Here is a 27,810-nt window from a genome sequence, read left to right as displayed (position 1 = left end):
CATCCCTGTGAGAAATACATCTCCATGTTGTGGATGGTAATTTTGAAGCACTGAGATATTATCACTAATAAATGACTTCATTAATCCTTTTCCAGAATGGAGCAGCACACCCTCGGGGACACAGAGAAGATGCAGTCCTTGTCCAGAGGGACCCACCAGCAGGACATCAAAGACAACTGTGACAGACGAGACCATGTGAGGCAAATGATCAGTGGGTTCCATAGTTTTATTTTGCATTTAGCCCTCCTCTCCCCACCTCCCCTAGCCTCGGGCTTTCCCCACTCAGCTTCCTCCCTTTGCCCTGCTGCTTCCCCTTCCCCTCCCCGTTCCTCCCCTCCTGCTCACCCCATACTCAAGAGCCAGCATTGAGACAAATGGAAAGCCAAAGGTGCTTGATACAGCCGAAATCCTGAAGGATTTGTACCCTGGGAGACAAGAAACCTTTGTACCGTTCAGGACACTTCAGGGTCCTTTACAAGCAGCTTTTACCCTGGTTTACCCTATTCCTGTTGGTGAGGAGTCAGATGGAGTAACCCTAATAAGTAAATGGGTTTTCTAATACTGCCTCCAAACATGACACTGAAAACAGTATGGCTAATCGTCAAATCCTGCCTCCACTGATGCGGGCAGCTGTTTGGTGACTGCTGATACCATATACTGCTTCAACACAATTCCATTCTCTATGTGCAGTTAATCACACATACAACTCCCCTTTACCGGGGCCCAGTTCTTCTGAAATCAGTACGACTTTTATCACTGATTTAAGTGGGAACGGGTTTAGGGCACAGATAGCACAGTCTGTATGTACGGCTGACTTCAAAGTAATCCAACAATGCAGTTCAGGGTCTGGCACCATTTGATGCTCTCAACTCCCAGCCACACAAATAGGAAACACAGGTCTGAACGGTCTCTGCCAACTTACCAGCACCTACGCGCTCTCATTCAGGTTGGGTGCATCAAGCCCAGCAGCTGGTGTTTCAAGCACTGAATCTTTTCAAAAGCTATCCAGGTGTCACATGAAGACTTGAAGGTGTCACATGAAGGTGTCACAAGCTGACCCTGGGTTTGCTGTCTTGGAAATCTGCTCCAGTTTTATTGTTAAGAAATGTAAGGAAGATTTTTTCAAAGAGCTGTGAAATGCCCTCATAGATTTAATGAGAGCTGGGCCACTAACCACAGACTGTACCTTTGGAAAATCTGCCCTTTGTTGCAACTTGTAATTTCAACAAATTTCAAACTTTTGCAACTTTTAATTTCCAGGTCATGTAATCTGTGACTTTGACTGTTAAGTGAAAAACATTTTTAGTACCAGATCCCTGGTAGTCCTAAAGCTACAGATGACCCAGCGGCTTTTAACCTGCTCTTACGGAGGCTGTAAAAGCTTGCCTTTTTTTCCTCGGTAAATTAAAACTTTCATGCACTGATCGCTATTCCATCCAAAGGCATACTGCACATCAGCAAACGGAAGTCATTTTACAGAGAAACTTTTGCATATGGCTTGAAAGAAAGCCCAGCAAGAATTGACAATGATAGATTATCTCCCCAGTGACATACAGGAATAATGCAGTTTCACACTTACATCAGGGAAAAACAAGCAATAGACATATTTAAATAATCATTCAAAATTAAACGCCTGACACAAGGCAGGTTTCAACCCTGTTTTGCCACACATCTTCTGGAAATCTTTAATGGATGTCATTTGAGGTCTTCTCATTTGCTTTGCTCATGAACAAAAGCTTTGTAATGGAGGTTCGAGTGTATGTGTTATCAGCAAAAGGTTGTCTCAAGGGAAATTAAGTGAAAGGACATTTTTCTTGTCTTCACGTTTGACATTCAGGAGTAGTGACGAGATAAGGTAGGCATAGGAGTCTTTCAAAAAACTGCCAGATAGCAATGGCAGCATTTCATAAGGACGTGAACCGTTCATCATCTGCTGCAAAGACTCCATTAATGTGGCCTGCTTTTAAATCCAGCGTTTCGCAAGGAATCCCATTTTCTACTGTTGCTGTCACTTCACCTTTCTCTTCTAAATTTTCTCTCTCTGTTGACTCTTTATTCTTTCTAAAAACAAGGAAGAGAAAATAATCTTATTCTGTTGACCTGCAGCACTCCACCACAATTCCACACACAGAAAACAGCACATTTAGTCAGTTTATCATAGGTTATGTCTGAAAGGCATAATCTGGTGCACCTCTTTGCTGTTGCAAATATGTCATGGAAGGTGGGAGGCCCACAGATTGGAAGCCCTGGTTTAGTGGTTTGAGGTTAGGATTGGGAATCAGAAAACCTAGAGTAAACATGTTGTAAATATGTTATAAATATTTCTTCAGCTCCTTGTTCTGTAAAATGACTGGAGGGTGCAGAAGGAAAAGTTGGTGCAAAACAAAAATGGAAAAAAATCTCTAAATCTGTTTTTGCTTTATGTCAGGAAGGACTGACCTAAGCATCTAGTCTGACCCTGTTATGTATGTCATAGATTTCACCCCATGATGTGGACAAATTAAAACATACTTTTTAGAAACAGATCAGCTTTAGACTACAGCCTCCAATGACGGAGACTTGAGTGCCCTCACACTCCTTGATGATCTTCTCCAGAAGTTAGGTACTTTTAATGCTGCAAATCTGCATTTTTAGCTCAAACTCCATTAACAGCCACCTTCCTACCCAGTATTTTATACTTTTGTTTTCTAGATCAAACAATTGCATGGCTTTCACTTTTCTGGGCTCCAGTTCTCACCAAAAGCATATTAAAACAGTTGCTGAATAAAATTATCTAAAAATACAACCACAAGAAGATGTAATACAGAAATATGTCACAATGTTCCTTTAATTCCAGATTTATTCTGACCTTGAGATCTACTAGTTCATAGTTGAAAAACCTGCTGTACTTTACAGCCTGCAGCATCAGCGGTTTCAGAGGATAAGAAACTCAAAGGTCAGCTCCACTGCTTCTTCCTATCCCACAACATGTACTGTAACAATCTGACTCAGGACAATCATAACAACCTGCCTTGGTGTAACTGCTAATAACAGCAATATTAACAATAATAAAATTTTATTGGCCTTTGGGAGATTCTTGGCATTACAGACTTGCTAAAAATAAATGTGGGGGGGAGTCATGGAAAACTCTGACCTCTGGCTGCTGTATCTGCTCTTACTGTGATAAAAGGAGTGTTCTTTAATACAAAAACTGTGGGGGCAGAACATAAAAGAAGATACTAAGGAGCAGATTTAAAAGAAACGAGAGGAGTAGGAGATGTGTGGAACTCGTTGCCATAGGAATTCAGAGAACCTAAAAATTTCTATAAGTCCAAGGGGAGATTCAACAAGTTAAGGGAAGAGAAAACATTGTGGGTTACCCAATACATGAAGACCAAATCCAGCTCATGAAGGGCTCTAATTTGCACTCCCCCAGCTGCAAATTAGATGCTGGGAGAGTGATAGAGGGAAGCATTGTGTGCCGTTACTCTGTTCTCACTCTTCTCAAGGCAAATGTTTATGGCCTCTGTTGCAGATGGGATTTTGGGGGTAGGGGTGGACTTCAGTGAAGCCCAGCATAGACAGCAGAGGATGGTCCTGCCCTGGGTATGTGCCAAATCTATTATCAGAGATGGAGGTGTCCTATTGCTGTGATGACAGGAGAACAAACATAAGACTGGGAGACAGTGTGTCTGATCCAGCTCACCATAGAGTCAGTGAAGACCTAATTAAGAAAATCTTCCAGTTCAAGAAATGACGCATGAGTCTAACTCATTACTGAAACTCCATTATAGGCCAATCATGAGCTTCCCTGCCACCCTGAGCATGAACAGCCTGAAGCACGTGCTTTTGGGCTTAACTGAACCAAGGTATTTAACTAGTACTTTAAAGGCCAATAAAGACAAAATGCCAGATTTATGAGAAGTCAACACCGTCCTTGGGGCCAGATTTCCAACACAGCTTACTAGGCAACAGAGCTGCCATTACGTCAGCTCTGTCCAGGTTTCCAAGAAAACTCATTACTGGACATGCTGAAGTCTTAGACAACCTGGTTAGATACTTTGGTGCCTAAAAAAGAGATGAGTACTTTCGAAATTCTCTTCTCTGATGTCTGTCTCTTCTTTTGAGAAGCCAAATAGCCCAGACCATCCCTTTTACCTCTCCAGTCTTTGCAACAGTAGATGGAAGAAATATATACTTGGTTACCCTCTCTCTCACTCCCCTGCCCCTGCCTACAGATGTCATTGATGTGAAAGGAGGGTTAGAGTTCAATGACAGATGAATCTGCTCTGAGGAAAAGCTCTATGTAAAGGCAGAGTAGGGAAACGGAGAGAAGTGAAAAGGAGCATAACAACTAAAAGGACAACAAGAGCATGAGACAGAAAGGATGCCAAGTGACCATAGGCAGGCAGCAACGAGCCATATCACTGGTGGTATGATGATAAGAGCGTGTAGTTTACACCATATTGAGGGGAATTGCTCAAGCTCAGTTATTTTGAAAACAGAGGGGGGGAAATACTGTCTTTCAGCCTGATATAAAGCACAAATGAGTATTTTAGCTAGAAAAATCACAGCTATTTAGGATAATTTATTTATATTACACTTATTTGAAATGTTCAAAGACTCCCTTTGAGTTAGGCGCTATACAGACATACAGAGCCATGATACTACACAGAGGGCACGTATGGGCTTTAGGTAGCAACTTTATTCTCCAGTTTTACCAAAGAGGTTGCCTAGGTTCAGGGGATAAAATAACTCAGCCCATACCACATGGAAGGTTGTGACAGGGCTTAAACTATTCACAGACCTCCAGTACCTGCCCAGAGTCTTTCCCCAACAGCATTTCTCATCTATTGTTTGTTGAATTTTGTTTTTTGAAAACAGAAAGGGGTTTCACAAATTCATGCAACTCTTCTGAATGCACAATATAACTGAAGGGATTCTGACTACACTACTAAAGGTTCTCTCTGAGAACCATTTATCCTTCGCAATAAGTCTTGTTTTTCTGAGGTCTTTTAATATTGTTCTTCAAGGTGACAAGGAGCCAGAAAGGAAAAGTCTCTGCAACACACCAGTTTTCATATAAGAATCCCTTGTTCTGATATATTTGGGGATGCGGTCCACCATACATTTAATAATTTTAACTTCACCTAGTTGTCAGCAGAAATTTACCTTTTTTCAGTTTTTCTGCTGCTCCTGTATGACTCTGTTGCTGAAGACATAATTTTGTGTTAACCTAATGTCCATGGCAGCCTGAATCGTGGCAGAAGCTGAACTTCTATGGCAGAATCTTAGCTCAGCTGAGAAATTTCTATTCCTTATGCCCAACTCTGAGCCAACAGCGATGGCAGGACCTACTCTCTGGCCTGCTCCGGCATGCTCACACTAGGGAAGCATGAATAGCCTTCTCTTTTTCACCAGTGCCACCACAGGGCAGAAACTGAGAGGAAAGGAGAGTATCTCTCTCCTACCCTACTGCCAAACAGCAAACACCTAGGGTCATGGGGAGATCTGGTCATGAACCTGTGAAGGACTGGGTAGTTTGGACTCATCAGGTCATGAATGGTAGGTGAGACCATGCACTGTTCCATTGAGCAGGCTCTCTTCAGCTATACATTAATCATTATTGTGTCCTCTACTGAGGCTTCTCAAACCGCAGCAGCAAATTATTTTTCAGCCCTGCCAGCTTTTGACACTACTGCCCTGGAAGGGGCACAGTCACTGCCAGCCTCCTCCCTCTTGGTAGCTATTTGGGTAGTCTGTGAGAGGAGGCTCACCTATGGAACACTAAACCTTGACAATAATGACAGTAAATGTCTTTGTAAAGCTATCATCTCTAGTTAGGTGGTCTCCAGGATCATATTCTTACACTCCCTATTTCCTCATTACACCCCAGCATTACTAAGGCATCTATATTTCACAGTTAAAAATGTTGACCCCTTTCCTCGGAAAAGGACACATGGGTTATCTTTACCTATGGAGGGAGGCAAGGCACAGCTATAATTTCCCTGAGGCTGATCTGAAAAGCAAAACCAGCCCAGCTGACTTAACTTGCCAGGATTCCGTTAAAACAGAAGAAAAGGTAAGCTTACTTCTTGTGTTGCTGAATCCCTGCAACAACGAGGAAAACAATTCCAGCCACAATGAGACAAAGAACAACACCAAATACGATAAGCCAGACAGGGGTGGAGGGTTCAACAGGAGGTGATAAGGTTGAGGTTATCTTCAGGAACTGCAGTGTTTTGTCACTCAGTAGGAAGGCGCTGTTGATTCTGTTCCGGTTCATCCTTCATAAAAACACAAAGAACACCACAACACTTTATAAAGGTATTTTGTAAGTTAAAAGGATAGAAGGAAAAAAGGAATTCTCCTGTATGTGCTGCAAGTCTGGCAGGGCTGAATTTGATCCAGCATCATGTTGGTAGGATTACACAGACCTTCACTTTAACATAGACCCTGTCAGTAATCCATTTTGAACACCAGACTTTCGTATGTATTTATCTGAAAAATTGGGAAATACAGATGAGACCTGAAGTACAGTATTATTACTTGTTTCTGTTTTGGACCATGTGCTGAAGACATAGCAGGCTGTAATCTGTAAGGGTGGCTCTGTTGTCTTGCTCATGCAGCATTCAAGATTAGTGTGGGAGTGGCAGATGTACCCTGCAACACTCAGAGGATTTACTTCTGAGTGCCCCTTGGTTCCTCAAACTGAACCATCCTGCGTGTTATGGGCAAGTACATCTGCTCTTGTTGTTGCAGATTTTCTTAGGCACAGGATATGATTTGGTCCAGAATAATCCCTATTGCCAACATGCCCTTCTTCCCTGCACACTGCAGCTAAAGGCATTTGTGTACTTTGCACATTTTTTCCATTATGAGAAACTAAGTCTGAGAAATACACTTTTTCATATGAGTAGCACAACTGCTACCCTTTAATGGATATCTTCACCCACAATCATTACTTCTAAGCATTTGCAGGTATTTCTGGATCTGAATCTAAGCAGCCTTAAAAGGCTTTAGCAGTATCTTTCATTAGCTTTTTCAAAATGTGAGAAATTTTTGAGAAAATGTATTACATATATTGGTCTTGAGAGATTCTTTTTGATTGCAGTTGTATGATTTACAGCAGTTTTTTCTTGTATACAATTCAATTTACCATAAAGCAAGTATTTCCTAAGAACAGATAGATGGGAAATACAGGTAAGATTTTGCAAATTTCTTTTCTTGGAAAGTATAATGTTTGACTGTCCCTTAAACAGGAAGTTCTTAGCCTTAATGGAAAGCTAGCATTCCTGGAGAGGACTGAAAGCCATGGCATATTATAAGACTCATAATACGGTAAGCCGTCTTTGATTTAGAAAATATTTTCATCCTTATTGATACAAAAGGATCATTGTGAATAGCTGAAATAAGCATTGTTCACCCTCATCTAACGGCTGGAGTTAAAGAATTATGTGCTGAAACACATGCAGGTAACTACAGGTACATTTTGTATTTGTATATGCATTAATATATCCTGTGTATATTCATGCAAGATCTTGGGACTCATACAGAGCTCTGAGAAGGTTTGCCTTCCTCTTTATTCTTAGTTTGTAGAGAACCTCATACAATAAAATCCTGGTCCATGGGTAGCATTCTTATGTGCTACTGTAGTATGAAGAATTAGAATAATGATTTAGTATGGAAGCCTGCAATCAGAAGCAATTGAATAAAAAGAACTGTAGTTTTATAGACCATTTTATTTCTTGTTTCTAAGTTAGGTAGGAATTAAAACTTTTCATAAATAGCATATTCTTCTTTATTGGGTGACAGATAACAGTTAAAAAACAAACATACTATAATAGCATCCAATTTCTGTGGCAAACAGGGCACATGAAAGACTTAAATAAATCAGCTTATGCTACTGAACGTATCAAAGAATAACAGAAATGCAAAAACCCTGCATTCCAGCACTCTTACAGAGAGCTTCAGTGAATAAATAATCTGCTTCCTCCACTAATGCTATGAAGCTATTGTTTGGTGTCTGTGTAGGAAATAGTTTAATCTGCTCATAAGCTTAAAAGTTAATCTTTCCAAAAGAACGCATACTCATTCATCAGGAATTAGGCATTACACCTCCGTAGAGATAACGTGAATTTTCAAGACAAAGTACAGAATGTCTGAAAACAAAGAGGTCTGTTTTCCACTCTGTGCTTGAGAAATGTACGTGAGTTATGCTGCATGTGGGAGTCATCCCTATAAACCCCTTATGTACATTTGGTGGACCACTGAAGTCAGATTACCTATTTTTTTCTTTTTCACTCTTCAGCTCCACACTCTTGCTTTTATTGGCTACAGAATGCAATATTTAGTAGAGAGCAAACTGATTTGTACCGCATGGTACTTTGTAAAAGCAATGCTCAGCTACGATAGTGACTCGCATTCTATAAGGAGCTGGTATGAAAGAAATGTGAGCATAAAATTGGTTAAGCCAAGCTGGGACACAGCCAGCTCTGCTCATGAAGAGTTCACACAAGCTCTTCTCATGTGAAAGCTGACTTTTAAAGTAAGTCAGATGAACTGTACTTGAGAAGCACTGAAAAGGAGCCTGTGGTCATTAGTACAGGTGTAGATGTGCATGTGGCATGCAATGAAAGTTAAATGATATAAATCCCACCCAGCAGGTGTGCAATTCCATAATCTGAGGAAGAAGGCTGTCTTGCTGGAAAATGTAGCAGCAGGATGAGAGCAGTGTATGTGCCATGCGCTGGACAGCAAATTACAGGTAGGGCTCTGGAAAGGGACTAGATTTCATCTGAGGCTCCAGCATTAAGAGAGACTCCTCCCGAAGTTATAATCCCAAAGCTCATATGCTTTGCATTCTGTGGGACTGTTAAAAATCCTTCTCATCTCATATGCATGAAAGAGTATTGACCCCTTGTTGGTTTAACTACTTGGATTAGTTTATCCTTAAAGAGGCAGAGTGTTCATTCATACCTTCCCCAATCAGCAAGGAAGAAAAGGCTGCAGAAGCAGTAATTGTACCTGATGGCTGCCTCTACGTCACTTCCAGGAACAGTTGTCACGTTTTTGGAAGAATCTGTGACCACAAACCAAAATGACACCCGATCGGTCACATTGCAGAGCAGCACATTAGAAATTCTGTGGATGGTTAAAACAAAAATCATCATTAAAGAAGCATGAAAGGAATTATTGAAATATTTCAGATTTTCTTAAAAATACTGCTTTCAACTGGGGGGGAGGGAATTCTTACATTTCAAAAAGGTAACAGTTAATGCCCACGGAAGAAAAATCACTCAGCATTTCCCATTTCCCAGTATGACTTTTAAAAATTTAAGCTTATTGAGACCAAACTTGAGTCTTCAAACAAATTTCTGAATCTATTACAAACTTGCCTGGTCTTGGACAAAAATTTAGCGTAATCAAATGGAAAAATACATATTTGCATCTTAATCGTCAGGACTATGACAAAGACCATATAATGGAGCAAATGCCTTGAAGAACTAAAAATTTAGGGTTTGACAGTTAATACCACAGGAGCCAGGCATGGGGGATTCCCCACAGGATTTTCAAGTGAGTGCAGTCTTTCTACATAATACATTTGTTGGAAGGAAGAGTAATGAAATCAATGTTGTTCTTTTTGACATCTTTCTGCAGAGAGTCAGGCACAGAGTGGTGGCAACAGGCTGAATTTCAACATTATACTGGCACTTGCCTATGCCCTTTATCTTATGCTATGACAAATACTTCTCTTATCTGTTTTAATAGGAGATTGCTCAGCTTTATGTGAAATTAATAGTGGAAGGGTACAGGCACGCAGCTTCGCACGGCATACTATGTAAAAAGTGTGTGAAATGTCTTTTAAATGCCTTTCTTCAGATTGTTACAAATTTTTTTCCTACCACTAATACTAGTAAATGGTGGAACTATCATTAGAAAAACCTCATGGAATGACATCATCATGAGTATTTAAACTAAAGAAGTGAAGGCTAATACATTAGTATCATAACAGTGACTGAGGATAGATGGTGCCCCTATGTTCTTCTATCTGTTCCTATTTTATCCACACAACTGAGAAACAAACCAGCCAAACTTGTGTAATATGCAGGAATTGTATAAGGTGGCTTTTATTACAGCATGGCAAGGAACATAGCATGTATCATAAAAGGACAGCCAAAGCCTTTATAAATTCATTGACAGATAGCTAGAGAGATACAAATGAAAAAATTATTTAGTTCTGTATCATTAATAGATAACCCAAAGGATTTGGCTCAGGATTCAGAGTTACTGGCCACGCCCAAGCAGGAAGCAGATATTCTGAAAGTCCAGAACCAAGAGTTAGGATCATTTTTAGTTCCAGGGAGCAGCCTGGACTCGGTTCACCTTTGCACAAGGTCTACCTGTCCACAAGCACAGCACCGCCGCCCTGTCCTCACAGACCCCGCTTGGGCCGCTCGGCCTTCAGGTACTACCTGCTGTTCCCGAGAAGGAAACCCTGCGGTGAGCCAGCAAAGAAGCATGCAGCCCCTCTTTTAATTAACTGCAGTGATGTTTGTAATGCCCATGACTAGCTACTATAATCGATCTTAAGGTTTGCCCTGTCCATCATCAAAGCGCCAGCCCTAACGCTTGCTCCTCTGCCTCCGCCTGAGGAGCCCCCGCCCGCCGGCCATCGCCCCCGCCCAGCGCCCTGTTCGGCAGCGCCATCTGCTGGCTACTCACAGACGCCATCACATGACGGCTGCAGGGGCCTGAGGAGCGGGAAGCCTGAGGTGGGGAGGAATAGAAGGCAGCCGAAATTGGCCATCAAGGCGGACCCGCCATCCAGCAAAGAACGAGGTGGCTTCTGAGGCAGGGCAGGCAATCGGCTCGACCACAGTAGCTGATGATGGGTATTTGCCGGAGATATTTTACTTACTGCTGAAAGCTTTTTTGGGTGGTGGTTTGGGTGCCTTGGGTAGCGCAACCTTTTGTTTTACAGAGAAGGTATATATTCCATAGAGATATAAATAAAATGGAAAGAAGTGATTTCGCAGAGCTGAAATGGCCACTTTTACCTCTCTGGAAGAATGTCAATTTTGCAAATACAGAGAATTGTTACGGATAAAAGAGGAAAGCCATCCTCTGGAATTTGAAAAGATGTTCACATCGGTTTGCTGGCAACAGCCAGAAGATGAAAGCAGATTTATTCTTCCCAAAACAAAAGCAAAGCACAAAATTTACAGGGCGGGGGGGGAAGAGTCTACTTTTGGCTGGTGGCTGACAAACTCTTGCTGACTTCACAGAATATCTAAAATTGTATCTGCAGAGGAAGTTTTCCGTCAGAAGAATTTATAACAGTAGGACCTAAAGCTTCATGTTATTGCAGATCTTAAAGCTGGAATTTCTGTGGCACAATCAAAAACTGGTCCAGGTAGAATATCTGGGTTGGTGTTACCCTACAGATGTTCTTGAAATGGGATGAGTGAGGAAAGTCTGATCCCCAAAGAGAAAGATAAATTTGGTAAAGACTGGCAGAACACCCTGACTTTCTCATTCTCATTCAGAGACTCAAAGAGACTCTTCAACCTGGGGTCTTCCCTACAGTGCCAAGGCTTTCAGCATGAGGCAGGGCAGTCAGTCATCATTAGGGGCAGCATCTCTCTCTCTCTCTCTCTCTCTCTCTCTCTCGAACAAACAACACTGAATCAATCGGGCAGCAAGGTTTACACTAGGATACGTAAATTTTGCCTCCTTTCTGCTCCCTGTTGTGTCTAAAATCCTTGCTCGATTATAAGCATCCAAAACCTGGCTTCACTGCCGCCACTTCTTCATCAGCAGAATCTGAATGCTGTAAATCCTTCCAGGCTCCAAAGATAATAATACTGCTCATGAGAAGTTCAAAGGGGATTGAGTAAACACCAAAACAGACTGGTTCAGCCAGCACCAATGTGGCAATTTCTTTGCAGCAGGTATGCCCCTTTTTTTTCCCCTGTGCTATGTGCATGCAGGTTTGATTCACAGCATGCACTAGAAAACTAGAAAACTATGCCTTGCACTGTTTAGACTTGAGAAAACTGACTTCATGCACTACACTAATTAAGTGTATTTGTAAACATATATGTGGACATCTTTTTATTTCCTTAGCAGGTGACAGACTTTTGCCATGGGAATTATAGGAGACTGTCATCACCAAAATGACAAGATCCTGGTTCTGCCTTATGGCACAACGGCAAAAGTCCAAAATTGAATTTCCTTTAATATACACAAGTGAGCACCAGTGAGTAGAGTGCAGGAAACCCTGATGATTCCTTGGCCTGAAACACCATCATTGTTCCCTATGGAGATGTAAAGGATTGTTTAAGGGTAAGAAAGACCTGCCAGAGACTCAAAGGGAGCTGGGTGCCTACAGTGGCCATTAGCTTGTGGGAGAAATACAGTCCCCAAGTCCCAAGCGCCTATCTCCGGCTCTCCTGAAAGCATCAGGCCTCTTCCAACCCAGTGCTGTGCAGCTGCTCCTGCAAAGGAATGTTATTTTCTTCCTTTTTGTGAACAGCAGCCATGGGATCACCTTGATGTAACAGCTTTAACTCTAGAAGCTTATTTGGTTGTTCTAAATGGTCACAAGATTTTTAGTATCGATATAGCCTGTCTTAGGAAGATGGATAATGTTGATGAATTTTTTTTGGTCACTTCATGAGGAAAACTGCAGCTTTTTTATCTACAAATGGGGAGAAGATGTACCAAAAATAGATTCTGTTACTTGAATAAAAGTAAATGTGATAACATTCTTTCTGCTCTAAAGATTAACTAGTCTCAGGCCCAAAAGAGATGTATATTATTTCAAATGAGTCACAGATTAGAGAAACCAGGGTTACTAACACAGACTACAGACAATCATTTTTTAACACTGAGAGATCAAAGGTTGGCTTACGTAGTTCATGAATGTATGTATTGAGAATGAATTGAAAGGCTGTATATAGAGCAGGAAATAAAGGGGGTTTATTTCTCCACTGAAAAAGAAGTATTTATTTTATCTGTATTAATAATTACTGAGTAATTTGATGGATTGTGTCTTTCTTCTGTTTCACACAAACTTGAAAATTTGACAGGCCTTTCAAACATTAAACACAGCTCCATGATTTATTAAATTTTAGTTTAGAAATTAACTTTAGAGAACTCGAGATGTAATGTGCAATCCTGTCCATTCTGCGTTCGGTCACTCAGTGGTTACACAAGGGCAACAACAGCATCAACTGCTGTTTCCAGCAGCACATTCAAATGCTTGTCATTACAATCTGGCTGTTATCCAGCTTCAGAAGCCTAACAAAAGGTGACTTTGAATCTCAAAAATGATGGGACAGACTGCAACAATGGTTATGCTGACCCACCAGACAAATTATTTGGGGCCTGATCCACCTTGCTGAAGTTAATGGCATTTGGTCTCATGTGGGAGTTAGTTGTGGCTGTGAGTTACTGCAGGGCTGTGGGTGTGTTAGAATTTAATGGGATGTTAAAGGGGAGGTTTGTCACATCCTGGTTACGGCCCTGCGCAAAATTTATACCCTGGCAGAACAAGTATTTGGTTATGTAAAATACTGGTGAATTTTTCGTAAGTCTTTATTTTGAGAAAAATCTTTAATTAGCCAGATGCAAAATTTGGGTAGATTTAGATGCTACCAGAATGCAGTCACAAGCAATTTGTTCCTTTATGACAGAATAATTGATCATTGATCTTTTACATCTCCTGAAGAAAATCTGTTGGCATTTATCTGTAAAAGCTCTTGTAGTGTAATGTGATTTCTTTGCCACAAGTTCCTGCTTCTGCCTCCCTCTTCAACACACTGCAAGACCCTGCCACTATCCTTACCAGCTATGCGAGAGTGCCGTTCCTGTGTGCACAGCATGCTGCTGTACCCTCTGGAATGCTGAGTGCTCCCACACCTCCATACCCACTGCGGAGGGGATCGAGATGAACTGCACTTCTTCCTCTATGCCCAGTTCCTTCCAGCTGCCATCCACAAGGGTGGAGAAAGGAGTGCATTATTTCCCGGACTTCTAACAGAATGGAGGCTTTCATAGCTTTCCTGCTCCCATGTAACAGGCAGGTTATTTGGGGTGTATTGGGAGGTTCGTCTAGCTCTCCATCACTGAACGGGGATTCAGAGGTCCCTTGGGATTTGGGAGAGATCTATGGATAGGAAACTCCTCAGCCTGTTGCCTAGTAAGTTGTACTAGATCTCAGAGCTGCACAGCTGTTCTTCGGTTGACATGCTGGCTACACATGTCCCCAAAGGTACCTAGAAGTCCTTAGAAGAGTTATCAGTTATACCTCCAAGGTACACCCCAACAAGTTACACCCCATGAGGAAGTCCTATACCATCTTAAAAAAAGGTAAAGATGCCCACACCTAGCTGCTTCCAAATATTGTACTGACTTTTCCTCCGACAAACACAGTAGCAGGAAATTATTGATGTGTGCAACCCCACCTCCAAACTGGAGTAACACTGACATTATTGTATTTGTCCATATGAAAAATTGTCTTGGTAGGAAACTGAAATAAATGAGCATAAATTCTGTGATTTCCCAGAGTGGATAGAGATAACTTCAATTAAAACTTTAACTCCTTGCATACTGGCTTGATTTTTTCCCATTCCTGCACCAAGCTTTCTAATATTAGTTGAGTCTGCAGAGAGCCATGGTGCTTGAAGAGGAAAAAGATCACTGGCTTCTGACACAGGTTTTTTGCTGTGTGAAAGCACCGTGACTTTGAAGGAAGAGAATAATTTTTAAAAAGGACCTAGGACTAAACTAAGTATACAAAAGCAAATCTTTATGGATCAGATACTGGATGAAAAGTCTGCTAATTTGAAAACCTGAGAAAAAGCCCTGCATAATCACCTTTAATTAGCTTGTATCTTGAACTCATTTTTTAAGTGTCATTTTAATTGGGTGCAGTAGCATAGTTGGCTGTTTTTGTTAAACTTGGTGTAATGGCTCTCTTGCTCAAAGGAGACAACTTCTGAGGAATAAAAATGAAACGGCAAGGAACCAAACACTCCTGTTACATGGAGGGGTAAATCACCTTCTATTTAAGAGAAAGCGTAGCAGCCACAATAATCATCATGTGACTAAAGTTAACTAATATCTTTGCAAATGTGGAATATGCTTCATCTGATGCAATGACAGCCTGAAGCAGGTTTTTTTTAAAGTAAATTGAGAACCTGATCCTCATTAGCCTACCGGAACCATAAATCTTTCCTTTAAGACTGAAAAACAATGAAAAAATAATAGGCCTATAGAAATACACTTACAAGGTTTCTCATTTAAGAAAGATAAGAACATACTGAAAATACAGCTTGCTAAATGGTCTGTCTAGTCTGGTATCTAATTTCATAAGTAGCAAGGATCAGAAGCCTGAGAAGAATATTCAATACCTCAGGGTAGATTTAATCCCAAAACCAATTAAAGGCTGATTTATGTCTGAACTGCAACATCTGAAACTTCTTGATGCTAGGTAACTCAACTGCTGCAATATTAGGGATAGATGCCCCCAGCAGAACACAGCACTACGATAGCAATCCACCTTCCAGTTCTCCGAGTCAGCTCATCTTTAGCATACTGCTGAAGCTGTGCTCTTAAGAAAACGTGCACCAAAGCTGCTTATTCAAGGATCTGTACTGCATTTCTTGACCTTGCCAATGTGTCCCTTCGCCTCCTCTCACTGTAGTCTCCAGAAGGTATCATGTCTTACTGCCAGATTCTGCTACAGTGAATTGGCACAACCCCACTGAGATCCACAGCTGTGTCACTTCACATCATGTTGTGGTTTAACCCCGCAGGCAGCTAAACACCACACAGCCGCTCGCTCACTCCCCCGCAGTGGGATGGGGGAGCGAATCAGAAAAAAGGTAAAACTCGTGGGTTGAGATAAAGACAATTTAATAGGACAGAAAAGGGAGGGAAAATAATAATAATGATAAAAGAATACACAAAACAAGTGATGCACAATGCAATTGCTCATCACCCAATGACCCATGCCCAGCCAGTTCCCGAGCAGCGGCTGCGCCCCTCCAGCCAACTCCCCCCAGGTTTTTTTGTTCAGCATGATGTCATATGGTATGGAATAGCCCTTTGGCCAGTTTGGGTCAGGTGTCCTGGCTGTGTCCCCTCCCAGCTCCTTGTGCACCTCCAGCCTCCTCGCTGGCAGGACAGTATGAGAAGCTGAAAAGTCCTCAACTCTGTGTAAGCCCTGCTCAGCAACAACTAAAACATGAGCATGCTATCAACATTATTCTCATCCTAAATCCAAAATACAGCACTATACCAGCTACTAGGAAGAAAATTAACTCTATCCCAGCTGAAACCAGAACACATCAACAGGGATACTGGTCCAAAGATTGAACATTGCTTAAGACAGAGAGACCGTGATGTTTAACATACAACTGGGTGTCAAAGAAATATACTGGATCAGTCTGTTTTTAGAAGCTGTATGTAATGATTTCTACAGTTCAGTACAGCAGAAAATGGGCCGCTACGTGCAGCATTGTTAATATGTATAAGGCAAATCAGACTAGATGCTTACTGAGTTGTGCTCTTGCCAGAATATCTTCTCATTGCAAAAGCCACCATTGCTTTGAAGAGGTACTCTTCATTAGCATCCCAGGCATACTGTAAAGGAAGATGGAAAACAGTCAGTTTCAGCACCAGTGCTGGCAGTACAGAGAGGGGGAAAAAGGCACTGAACTTGAAATGCTATATTGATCATGAAAATTAATAAATTCTCTGCCACAAAAATAAATTCCTGCCTGTTATTTAGTGTGCACAGAGGACTTTTTCTAACGGCTGTTATAAAATGCAATATACAGTGGAAAGAATGTTTCCAAAACCTGAATGAATTGAATGTTTCGGAAAGCTGACCAAACTGGAGATGTAAAGTTTCTTGTACCAAAGACTAGGCATATTACTAGAATTCTCCCCACACGGCTGCACCCATGGCCTTGCCTCTTTTGCTGGATAAACCCTGTTAAAGTAGAAGGTTTAAATCCACTCTCAAAGTCCATTTGGCTCTCCCAAAAATAAAAAAAAGCTAATGTTGAAGGTAGTCTCTGGGAGTTGGACATCAGGACACCAGGAAATAAAATGAGATTATGGCCTTATTGCTGCACGCCATCCTTGCAACAAGAAGATAGACTCAACTGTAGTACAAATTACTACATCGCACGTGAGACTAAAGAAAGAAACTAGCACCCTTACTACTTCAATAAGAAGTAAAATACAGGCTCCAAAAACTGTTCTCTGTTATCTTGATGAAAAATCATGCTTCCATAATTTCAGTTTTCTGAGGTATCTTCACTAGGTTCCCCTGGGCTTTCATTCACATATGCAATTCTAATGACCTATAAGAACTGCACCTATTACATTTTTATAACAAGAGCCATGACTGAGGCATACTGATTGAACTTCCCCTTTCAGCAGATTACAAAGATTAATAGTTTCTTGGAATGATATTAATGGAGGTTAGAGGCAGCTTTCTTCAGTCAATCAGAACACAAATCTAATCTTTAACTTTCAGCGTTAAAAAAATCTGCCCTGTAATCATCCAAACCAGAAACCCAATGGTGTGGATACTTAACCCTGTTGACAACTTGGACATACTTTTTCATGGGCCTTTATAACACATTCAAAAACCAGCAATGTACATCAAAAAGCAGTAGAGTAAACAGCACTGAAAATGCCAAATCTTAATTCTGGTTTTTAAATCCTGATTTTGGATGCATGGAGCTGCAACCTCTCTGCAGAAAGAAGGAATCCAACTTCCAGGCATCAGCCCTCATTTTGCGCTGACATCCTGTGGACTGGGAACCTAAACGGGGAAGGAGGCAGTCATTTAAAGAGCAGAAAGTCATACTGATCATATTTATCATCCCTAGACAAACGATGAGTTGTGAAATGGGCTCTCTGAGATGTGGTAGGACAGGGACAACAAAGCTGAGCAACAGACAACTTGAGTAGCATTAAAATCCAGATGCAGTGCTGAGAATCTGGGTTCTGACTCACCACTCTTGCCTTGTGAATGAAGGGAGGTGTAAGCATACTGTGATAATGCGTGCCAGTCTGGGAACTTAAACTAAAAAAAAAAAAAGACAGTCTTTGAAAAGCAATAATAAAAGCCTGTATTTTGATCCCACTGCACTGATGAAAATGTGACAATAATGACAGCAACTAGTACTAAAAGAAAAAGAGATAATGTAGTAGAGGAATTAATATAGATGAGAGACATAAAACTATTTATTGTCATTTTAAAGACATCTGTATTTAAACCACAGAGCACAATTTGCAGCACTAAAAGGGAAGATCTTCCTTTTTCTGTGTGTAGTACTATTGACTGAATCCCTACATGCCATCTGCAGTCTTTGAGAACAGGTCCAAAAGGACAGAAAAAAATCATTTGTTATCCAGTGGATTAAACCAGCTGTAGAGATAATTTAATCAGTTGTCCTGAAAATGGATAACGATGAAGCAAACTCCGTTTCATGCTTACATGGACACAAATGCAATGCAGCACTACCAAGTATATGTACTCGATATGTTTATGTTTAGTGCAGTACATGTATATATGCACAATTTGTCACTATCGAGTGTTCAGTTTTTATAAATAATGCAGTAGCCTAGAGCTTCTTTAAGTCAGAGTGACAAAAAGGATATCTCAAAACAGGGAAAATAATTTGTAGTGAGGAGCTCCAGCCCCAGCTGAAAGAGTAAGCACTTTAAAAAAGATAGAATAAACAGAAAGCTTCAAGAAGTGACGGAGGAGACCAGCAGAGAAAGCTCAGCAGAAATCAGGGGTCTGCTTGAGTGAGGAGAAGATGCTGCAGACAACGTTCTGGGCAGACGAGCAAGAAGCCCCAAGAAAACAGTGATCAGGTGGGAGGTAGAGGAGATGGAGATGGCTGTGGGCTCCATATGAACAAGAACCTCCATACATGACTGCATGCAGGAATACGCAGAGGGAAGGCAACATAACGAGGAGGAAAAGTATGGCAAGAATACCTTTAAGCTAACAAACTGTATGAACTCGGGACAAATGGGCACGAATTGCCAGAAGCCAATTTCTAATCATCAGCTTTCTCCAGTCTGAGGGATAGGTGCAAAGAAACCTGAATCATTCTACTATGGGGCTTTATCGGTTTCATCTTTATCCCCCAGTTGCAAAGGCCTGGACTGCAGCTGATGACTGAGGATGTTGCTTCTGTTCTTATGTTCCTATGAAGTGCAGCTATTGATGCACGTTTTGTGCTGCTACAGAGGGAATATATTAAATACCACTTGCAAGCACACACTATAAACATAAGATAACTGTTACCAATGAAACCTTACATGATGGTATCAGAATTATTAATGTTTACCATCCTCTTTGCTCTACAAAGGAACAAACACAAAACCTTGGCTCAGTTGCACTTGCTATCCTTTGTATGTTAAGGAGGAGCAGACTTAGACACAGCTGACTATGAAAGCCAGGCTTAAGTGCCTGTTAGTGAAAGAGGAGGTTGATGAGATAATGGGTAAAAGATGATGAGTGTAGGTCCTTGATGGGGTGAAATGCTATAGTTGTGCTCTGAGGAAGACAAAATTTAAGCTAGTAGAACGAGATTATAATATTACAAGATTGCACTAAGCAACCTGATCTGATTTCAGTGTTGACCTGGCTTTTGAGCAGCAGGCGACTGGGGACCTTCCAAGGTCCCTTCCCTCCTGAATGGTTCTGTGTTTTAACTAGACAACCATTCAGACTGCAGTGTGGCTACAGACACACAAACACACTTCTGGGTCCCATTTTGTGGCAAGACACCAGGTGCACGTCAGCCCTTCTCCCCTTCACCCTCTACCCTGGAAACAGCCTGAATACATGAGCCAGAAGGGAAGTGCACCTTCTACTTCACCTGGCCGCAGCCCCTGAGGTGGCAGCTCTTTGACTGTTATGGTTAAACTGAGTGGTGACACAGCGTTACATAGACTTCTCAGTGCGCATCACTTCTGCTCACTCCCTAGTTGTCTTTGGCCCTTTTGAATTAACTGTCTATCAGTCTGCTAAATCCATGAGTAGGAAGAAACTAGTGACTAGCAGCTATTCCAGAAGCCACTCATAAAGTGAACACCATCCTCAGAGAGACTCATAAATCACCTTCCTTCCATTTAGGCTTCCAGACACCATGTTTCCTCCCACCGGTTAGCAAACAATGTCCCTGTCAAGCACACCCATTATTTGCAATTAAAATGATAACAGCTAAATACTTACTGTATCTTAACTGCTCTTTCCAGCTCCATTGTGATAAGAACTATATAAATACACTAAATGGCACTCCCCGCCTCAAAGTACAGCCTACCTTGTGAACAAATTAAAAAATGGTGTCCTGTCTTTATCAGCCTCACACAAAGTGGATGGCATGCACTAAACCATGTGGAAAACTACACTAACCAATTTCCTGTGCCCCTGAATGTTATCCTGCCAGTCCTAGAGCAAAATGCCCACAGTATCAGGGTTTTCTGTTATCAACTAGCTTGAAATGACTTGGAAATGAATGAAACGGAATTCAGTAGCAGAGCATCATACCACGATATTCTAAGCTGGCTGTGTCCTACTGTGATACAATGACAGTATTACACTTTTCTTTGCTAAAATAAATAAATAACATTAAAAAGTGTCCCAAATTCTTCAACCAAAATGAATTTCAGTTTGATAGTAGTTTCACTTTGCAATTTCAGTCATTTGCAAAGATTGCAATGGCTGTGAAAAGGAACTACTACCTGTGCACTTAATAAATTGTTCAATATTTGTGGGTAATATTGTATGGCACCATACCACTTTCAGCATGTTGTTGTTCTAAAATGCTGTTCTAGATTGTCCCATTCTTAGGGCTTTCACACACTTTGTTATATGAAATAAACTACTATCTACAAAAACCAATAGACTTCTCAGTTATTACTTTTTTCTTGTAATTTAAAGTGCCTTTAAGATTAATGATTTGTATCATACCCTTTTTGGATGAAAAATAAAAAAATCACAAATGATCAGACAAAACCTCCTTATTTTACTATAGTTGGAAAAGTAAAAAGCACTAAGAAAGAGCATTACTTGGAACTGCAATTTTCATTCTTTGCTACTATTTTGAACCAAGATTAAATCAAAATATTAGCAGTTATGATCAAGAGGAGCTTCAATAATGACTTTGACATATCTTCAGCCATAGGATTACACTATTTTTAATAAATTTTTAAACAAACCAGGCTCGCACTACTGTTTAATTAAAGTCTCTCACCCAAGAGAATTGACTTCAATATGAATTTCCATAGACAAATACTTTAGCATGTATCTTGAATATTTCTTCCCAATTTGTCTGGTTTATGAAGCTACCAGTGGAATTAGGTCCCTGCTAATGTTAGTTTAAATTACCTGATATTTCAGGGTAATTTTAGAACAGCTTCTACGGTCATAGGAGATTCTCATATGTCCAGTCTCTTATAACATGTAACCTACTGCTTTTTCTTTCCCAGGGTTCCTAACATAATCAGACACCAGACTTCCAGTGGAGATGACTGTCCAAGACATTTCATATCTAATTTTATGCTGAGCCCTGTAACACGCTGCAGATTTGCTCTAAGCATTCAAAACTGCAAACGAAGTACTGGGCTCTGCCATATTTCATAGCACTTTAGATCAGGAAGGACCATTCGGTCATATAATGTCACCATCTCTTATGTATCACAGACCCTTATTGCTCACACCAGTACTTCTACATTAAGCCCGAGGACTTGAATTAAGCCAAAGCATTTCAGTCCTCATGAGACTAGCCTGTGCACCACAGGCAGAGAAGAAAGGCCACGATCCGAAGCCCTACATTAGTAGGGAATTGATGAGATATGCTTGAATGATCTCTACAGATCATGCTTGTCTGAGAGCCTGACATAAAGTCAATTTCATAAAGACCTAACAATCTTTCCCTGCTTCTCTCCTAGACATCCTTGACTTTACAATTAGCACTCTCAAGCTGAAGTGCTTTTCCCAAAATACAGACTTAGATTTATGCAGCACCTCTCATGCATAAAGTGTAACATCTCTACTGTTTTTCCAGGGGGAAAAAAAAAATCTTTGATGGAAAATTATCTTTATGAAAAGGCAAGCTTTATACTTCTCTTAAAGGATGCCATTTCAAGGAGTGGGCTAGTCAAATGTCAAGAAATGGATGCCTGGATCATGACTTGAGCAAGCTATTACAATTAACACTTCAGAACAAATTGCTTGTGCTGCCTTCAGAAATTTTACAGTATATATTACTTCTGTTTTGGCAGATACTCAGTTAGGAAGAATATGTGAAGATACTTTACTTACTGCATTATCTCCCAAAGCTGTTTTGATACTAAGCCGTACTTTGAAAGCATTCTGTGCATCTGACACAAAAGAGAAAAAAGCAAACATATATTCATAGTCAGCCAAAATAGGATTTTAAATCAGTTACTTCTCTAATTATTTCACCATTCACAACTTCTAAATGTGTCTGAACAGATCACGTGGTTAGAAGAACAGAAGTTACTAGCATGAAAAATGCCGCAGCCCTAGAGTCTCAGTGAGGTTTACCATGACCTCTTTAAAATAAGTGAGATCAACTTCCGCACTTAATTTGCAAACTCATAAAAGAAGTGAATGCTCAGCGTTTCAATCTTCAAACTGGAGACAACCAGTTAAAATAAAAACCTGAGAAGCTGACAGCTTTGCAGGCATAAACTCATAGCTACATCTACCTGGGGACGGATGGGAATCAGCTCCAAAACCTACCTGGCTTGCAGAGCTCAGCATAAGCAATGGCAACTACAGAGAGAGTAAGCAGCAAAACCCGTAACATCCCGTCAGCGTGGAAAGGTCGAGGCAAAAAGAAGTGAGTCTCCCCTGTAAAGCACTCTTAAACTTTCTGTGACCCAGGATTAAAGCATCAGCAGCACAAGTGAGCAACCAAGTAAAAGGTTTAATAATTAACCCCCGTTATTTTAGCTAAAACAGGCACTAGAAATAACTGTCTTCTGTTAGTTATCTACTACCTTTCTCTGTAGTAAAAAAAAGGCTGTAACAAGTTTTTAATTTTCCTTCTTCCTTTTTAGAATAATACAAAACTTCACACAGTGCTCCAGGCCAACCTTTTTCCCCCCCCAAGATGCAATGTCAGACAGGCACACAAGATGTCTGAGGGACATCACACCAGAGCAGCCAGCGACTGCGGTGGCAGGATGCCGTGCTGTTACCCACAGCAGGTGAATTTGAAGCTCGGCTGCCACCAGATCCCAAAGGAAGCTGCCACCCAGCTTCCTTGGGAAACTGGCTGGCCCCACAGAGGGCCCTTGAGGATAAAGGAAGACTGGGCACCCTTTTCATCCCTCCAAAAGAAATGCGTGGCGAACGCAGAAGCCCCGGACCCACAAACCTGGGCTCTGGATTTGCCCCTCATTTGCCTTCGAACTCGCAGCACTTTTGAAGGGCCAACCTGGTGGTCCCAGTGCGTGTCCCCTCCATCCCCACCCCAGTCCCGCTCCCACATCCTGGCTCAGGAGCTTGCCTGAGCCCGGCAGAGTAAACACCTTGTTCCACACAAAACCCCCACATCTGAGGCATTGCTTTGCACAAAAAGAACAGTTATAAAGGTGGAGAACTACTTTCTTGCTGTTGGAGGATTGTTACGGTAGCAACTGGAGTAAGAAGAGGTGCAAGAAAAAGACTTCATAGGAAGCATGTTGAATAAGGACATACTCTTTGTTTTGTAGACACGACACACTGTGTATACATACACGCACACATGTATGTTAATATTTTAATGATGCACTCTACACTATTAGTCAAATGTTTACCAAGACAAAGAAATAAACGCAGAGGAGAAATAATTCAGAAACTGAAATGTATTGCAAGTACTTGAACAGTCTTTGCAATCTGGGCAGCAAGACAGGATTATTTTATTCCACTCTGCTGCTGTACTCCCCCTGTAGCCACTCTGATTAATGGTTAGTTCCTAAATTGAAGATCGCTTCAAAATTACTTTCAGTTGGTCCTTTAGCACTGAGAAGTGTGTCTTGAGACTGCAAACGCAAAGACCTTCACAAGAATGATTGTGAAGTGAGAAAATTTTACTTAACTGTGGGACTGAATTTATGGAAAACAATAACCAGTATTTACTATGTAAGAATACTTGGACTTTCAGGTAACGGAGAACTTACTGTTCCACTAATTTAATCTTATTTTTAGAAGCCACTGTCAAAGGACTTGATATCCTATCTTTAAAAGTCATTAAATCCAGGTGATTCCTGGGCATCTGTTTACTCTTGCTAGGCAACCAGCTCTGAGTACAAAACTATTGGATACATTATCTGCTTAGACATTCAATCTATGCCTATGAAAACAAAAAAGTGATGTATTCATTTCTAATGACAGCTTAAATTAACATGCTTTATGTACACACATCAAAAGGAGAGCACTAAAATATGTACAGATATATGAAAGACTATCAGTTTTCTGTAAAAATTGTAATTTAAAAAAATCTTAAAAGAACGTGAATGTTATCAGTTTCATGCTAAATCCATGTTCATTGCTTCAATAACGAGCATTTGAACTTTGTTGTACTTTTGGGGAAAATACTGGAGAACACAGGAACAGAGCGGAAAAGCCAAGCGTTGTTTCCCTGCTGCCAGAAGGCAAATGGAACTGAGCGTCGATACGCGGCATCACCACTCCTCCCTGCTGTAAACCACTGTAAATCAGTTCTTTCCCTCAGAATCACATGGAGCCAGTGTCAAAGTACGTTGAAGGCACACGACGCCCAGCAGGAACAACCTCAAGAGGACATGACTGGATTCCCTGATCAGGGCTGCTGACTTCCAACCAGGATGGCTGATTTTCCCCAATTTGTCTTGCTGGCAAGCAAGCAAGACAAATGATTTTTTCCAGCGGAGAGGGGAAGAGGCCAGGAGAAGAAGCAGTGTGATAAACACCCCAGCTCAGAGCTCACAGGGAGAGCATCGTGCAGTTGATGTATATGTGCACAGCAACTTGGATGCATGCCAAATGCCTCCACCTGACTGCCCATGCGCTTGTCCGGTTGTACGTGCACAGAGCACTGCACATAATCAACCGATTGCTGCACATCTATAAATCTTTTTCCAAAGCCAGCATGTTTTTTAAACAAGCCAGGTGGACAAGCAAGCCTAGACCAGGTGTTAGTAGAAAGCTAACTTTTCTTCAAATCAATGACATTTTTAAATACTGTCTTAAAAAGCACTGTAACTTTTCAGGTTACAAATGGAGTATATCAGCATAATCTAAAAAGACAGACATTTTGACACTTTGTATCTCTGTAATAAATCTACATGCATGGATAACTTTCTGCCCAGCCTCTTTTCTCCCATTTTGGCGAGTTATGTAGCACTGTTTAAGCACGTCTGCATTTGTTTGTCACTGATTAATCAGTCAGGCATCAGTTTGCTTGAACAAATAACAATCTACATGCATATATGCAAGGTATGTTTTTAATGCAGTACTTTGTGAGGTATTAGATTTTTAAATAATTCCTCTTTTATAGTAACTTTGTTTTTCCTAACTACTGTTGAGCTACAGGTCATAGCCATGCAGAATCTCATACATGATCTGCATCCTAGAAATATTATTGAACTAGTGCAAAGAACTATTTCTCTTCTTGTAGTACATGAATTTGCCTGCCTGGTTGAAAATAACAGTACCTCTGTAATTTTTTTCAGTGCTTGTGACCTCCAGAAGTTCATCTATTATCTGTATCTATATACTTAACAATATACCATAATTTGGACTTCCAAACAAATCAAGAGAGGACTGAAATTTCAAGAAGGCATATGACTTGGTAAAACAAACAAAACCCTTCCATCTTCTCAATGTGATTAGCAGTGTACTTTTCTGCTTCTTTCAATGTCTTTGAAATGGAAAATCCCAGGAAAGTAAAATATTGATAGCTATCATATAAGTTAATTAACAGCTATGGCCAAACTTAACCTCAGTTTTCAAATTTGACAAATTAACAGTTTTAAACTCCAAGGAAGTTAATCTTTAGTCTTAAATAGTTGTGTTCAACTCTTATGAGGAAGGATTCAATGTGCTGTCAGCATTAGTCACTCATGGAAATGTACCTGGAGAACTGCAGATCTAATTGTACACAGTGCTTTGCAGTTCCCTGGGTGCAATGGCAACAACAAATGCTGCACGTCTTTTGCAGACTTCAGAAGTCAGTGAGATTAGGATCTAAGTGATGTCAGCATCATCGAATAGACCAGGCTGGCTGATACATGTCCAGCCTAAGTCTCATTAAATGGGATTTTTTCCAGTAACTTTTGGGGGAACGGGGTGTTGGATGAGGACCGCCACCACTGTCATCACTGTAATAATGCAAAAGTGACTTACGTGGTAATGGAGTTTTTATCAGTGCTCACAGAAGTGGGCAGTATGTGAGAAATTGTTTACCCCTTGAGACAGTAGCGTAGCCATTAGGCAATAGGTGGGGGAAGGATGCACTCTCTAGAGTTCACGTATATTGCCTTGAACCGCGCACTTTGCAGTGGAAAGCACCGAGGACTGCCCACAACGGGGCTGGCACTGGGGATGAACAAACAGAAACTTCCAGCTTAGAGGGGATGTTGAGGGATGCTGCTGCTGCCGCCACTTCATTATTAACTTTATAGTACAATCTAGAGCCCTGAAGCATCAATTAAAACTGACCACTTCCCATACCAAACCCACACTTCCTGAATGTCTCCTAATCGACGTGTGCTGAGTCAACCAAATCCACGCTACTGATTTACTGACATTTCCCACGCATTCTCCTACGTCCATTTTCTTCAGCCAGGAAAATAAAAGCTGAACGATTCCATAAGGAAATGCACTGCTCTTCTACTGGAGCATATGGCAAAAATTATGATGAGGACAACTGTTAAATAATCTGTATGCCTCTAAAACGTATCTTTCTTTTTTCCCCACGGGGCTTGGGCATACAACAAAGAGAGTGAACCCTTCTTATCTGCTTATGTCGGTCCACACTGGTAGGAAATAGGAGAGGAACGGAAACCATAAGAACCACATGGAAACGAAGTGCAAATGTGTGCTAAATGGAGTACCTGTACTCTTGCTCAGAGCTGGTCTACTGCACATGCATAGTTCTGTGGATAGACCTTACAAAACATGCAGAGATGTATAATGGAATATGGTATGTAACTGCAAGTTGGATGAGAAAAGTTTCTCTGTTCTGTGCTATTCTGTGAAGCATAATCAGTGCACCTGGTATCAACCTTTGCATGATGGGGTTCACATAGTACTATACTGTGCAGGTGTATTTTTCTGTAGGAAACATGGAAGAGTGAGTTCCACAAACTTGAAGGTTTCCACAAAACTATGCTTGAAAAGGCCTGTGGTCTGTACAGTGTTAGCCCTCAGCGTAAGGGCTAACAACTACTGACCAGAATGCTACGTTACTCTGAAGATGTGAATGGCCCTTGCCTCTTGCGTGGAATGCCATATTTGTTTCTTTCTGACACTGCACCAATTAAATTGTATGGAATTCTGCACCTGTAGTTGAGTATCGAGCTGCTGTTACGTGTATAAATTAATGGGAATGAACAAAATGGAGGAAAACGCAGTTATTGTATTCCTGTTTCAAAGAGGCACGGTAGCTTTTTCCAGAATCATGATGAGTATCTGTAATAGCTCATCTGTTTTGTGTTTTCTTATAAAGAGATCCTCCTTTTCACTACTCAAATATATAAGCTTAAGACGGTTCTTTACCCAAGTATACT

At 41.0% G+C, this 27,810-nt stretch overlaps 1 protein-coding gene across 1 annotated transcript; it reads right to left on the bottom strand.

Moving 5' to 3' along the window:
- Positions 1 to 1,671: 1,671 nt before the first annotated feature.
- CLTRN (collectrin, amino acid transport regulator) lies at positions 1,672 to 22,862 on the bottom strand. Its single transcript, XM_075495556.1, has 6 exons — positions 22,796 to 22,862; positions 22,352 to 22,410; positions 16,547 to 16,632; positions 9,007 to 9,123; positions 6,072 to 6,266; positions 1,672 to 2,061 (listed from the first exon to the last, which is right to left on the bottom strand). The coding sequence occupies exons 1-6, from the start codon at positions 22,860 to 22,862 to the stop codon at positions 1,905 to 1,907; spliced, it is 681 nt and encodes a 226-aa protein (XP_075351671.1). The 3' UTR covers positions 1,672 to 1,904.
- Positions 22,863 to 27,810: the final 4,948 nt, after the last annotated feature.

The sequence above is a fragment of the Mycteria americana genome, chromosome 1, assembly GCF_035582795.1.
Source record: "Mycteria americana isolate JAX WOST 10 ecotype Jacksonville Zoo and Gardens chromosome 1, USCA_MyAme_1.0, whole genome shotgun sequence".
Classification (NCBI taxonomy): domain Eukaryota; kingdom Metazoa; phylum Chordata; class Aves; order Ciconiiformes; family Ciconiidae; genus Mycteria; species Mycteria americana.
This window is presented reverse-complemented; position numbering and strand designations above follow the sequence as displayed.

Bases quoted from the DNA above. Each gene is read 5' to 3' on its own strand.
- CLTRN (XM_075495556.1), bottom strand. From the start codon at position 22,862: ATGTTACGGGTTTTGCTGCTTACTCTCTCTGTAGTTGCCATTGCTTAT. The intron at 9,124-16,546 runs GTAAGCATCTAG...AACCATCCACAG, and splicing joins TCTGGCAAGAGCACAACTCA to AATTTCTAATGTGCTGCTCT. The intron at 6,267-9,006 runs GTACAATTACTG...GTTTTTATGAAG, and splicing joins GACGTAGAGGCAGCCATCAG to GATGAACCGGAACAGAATCA.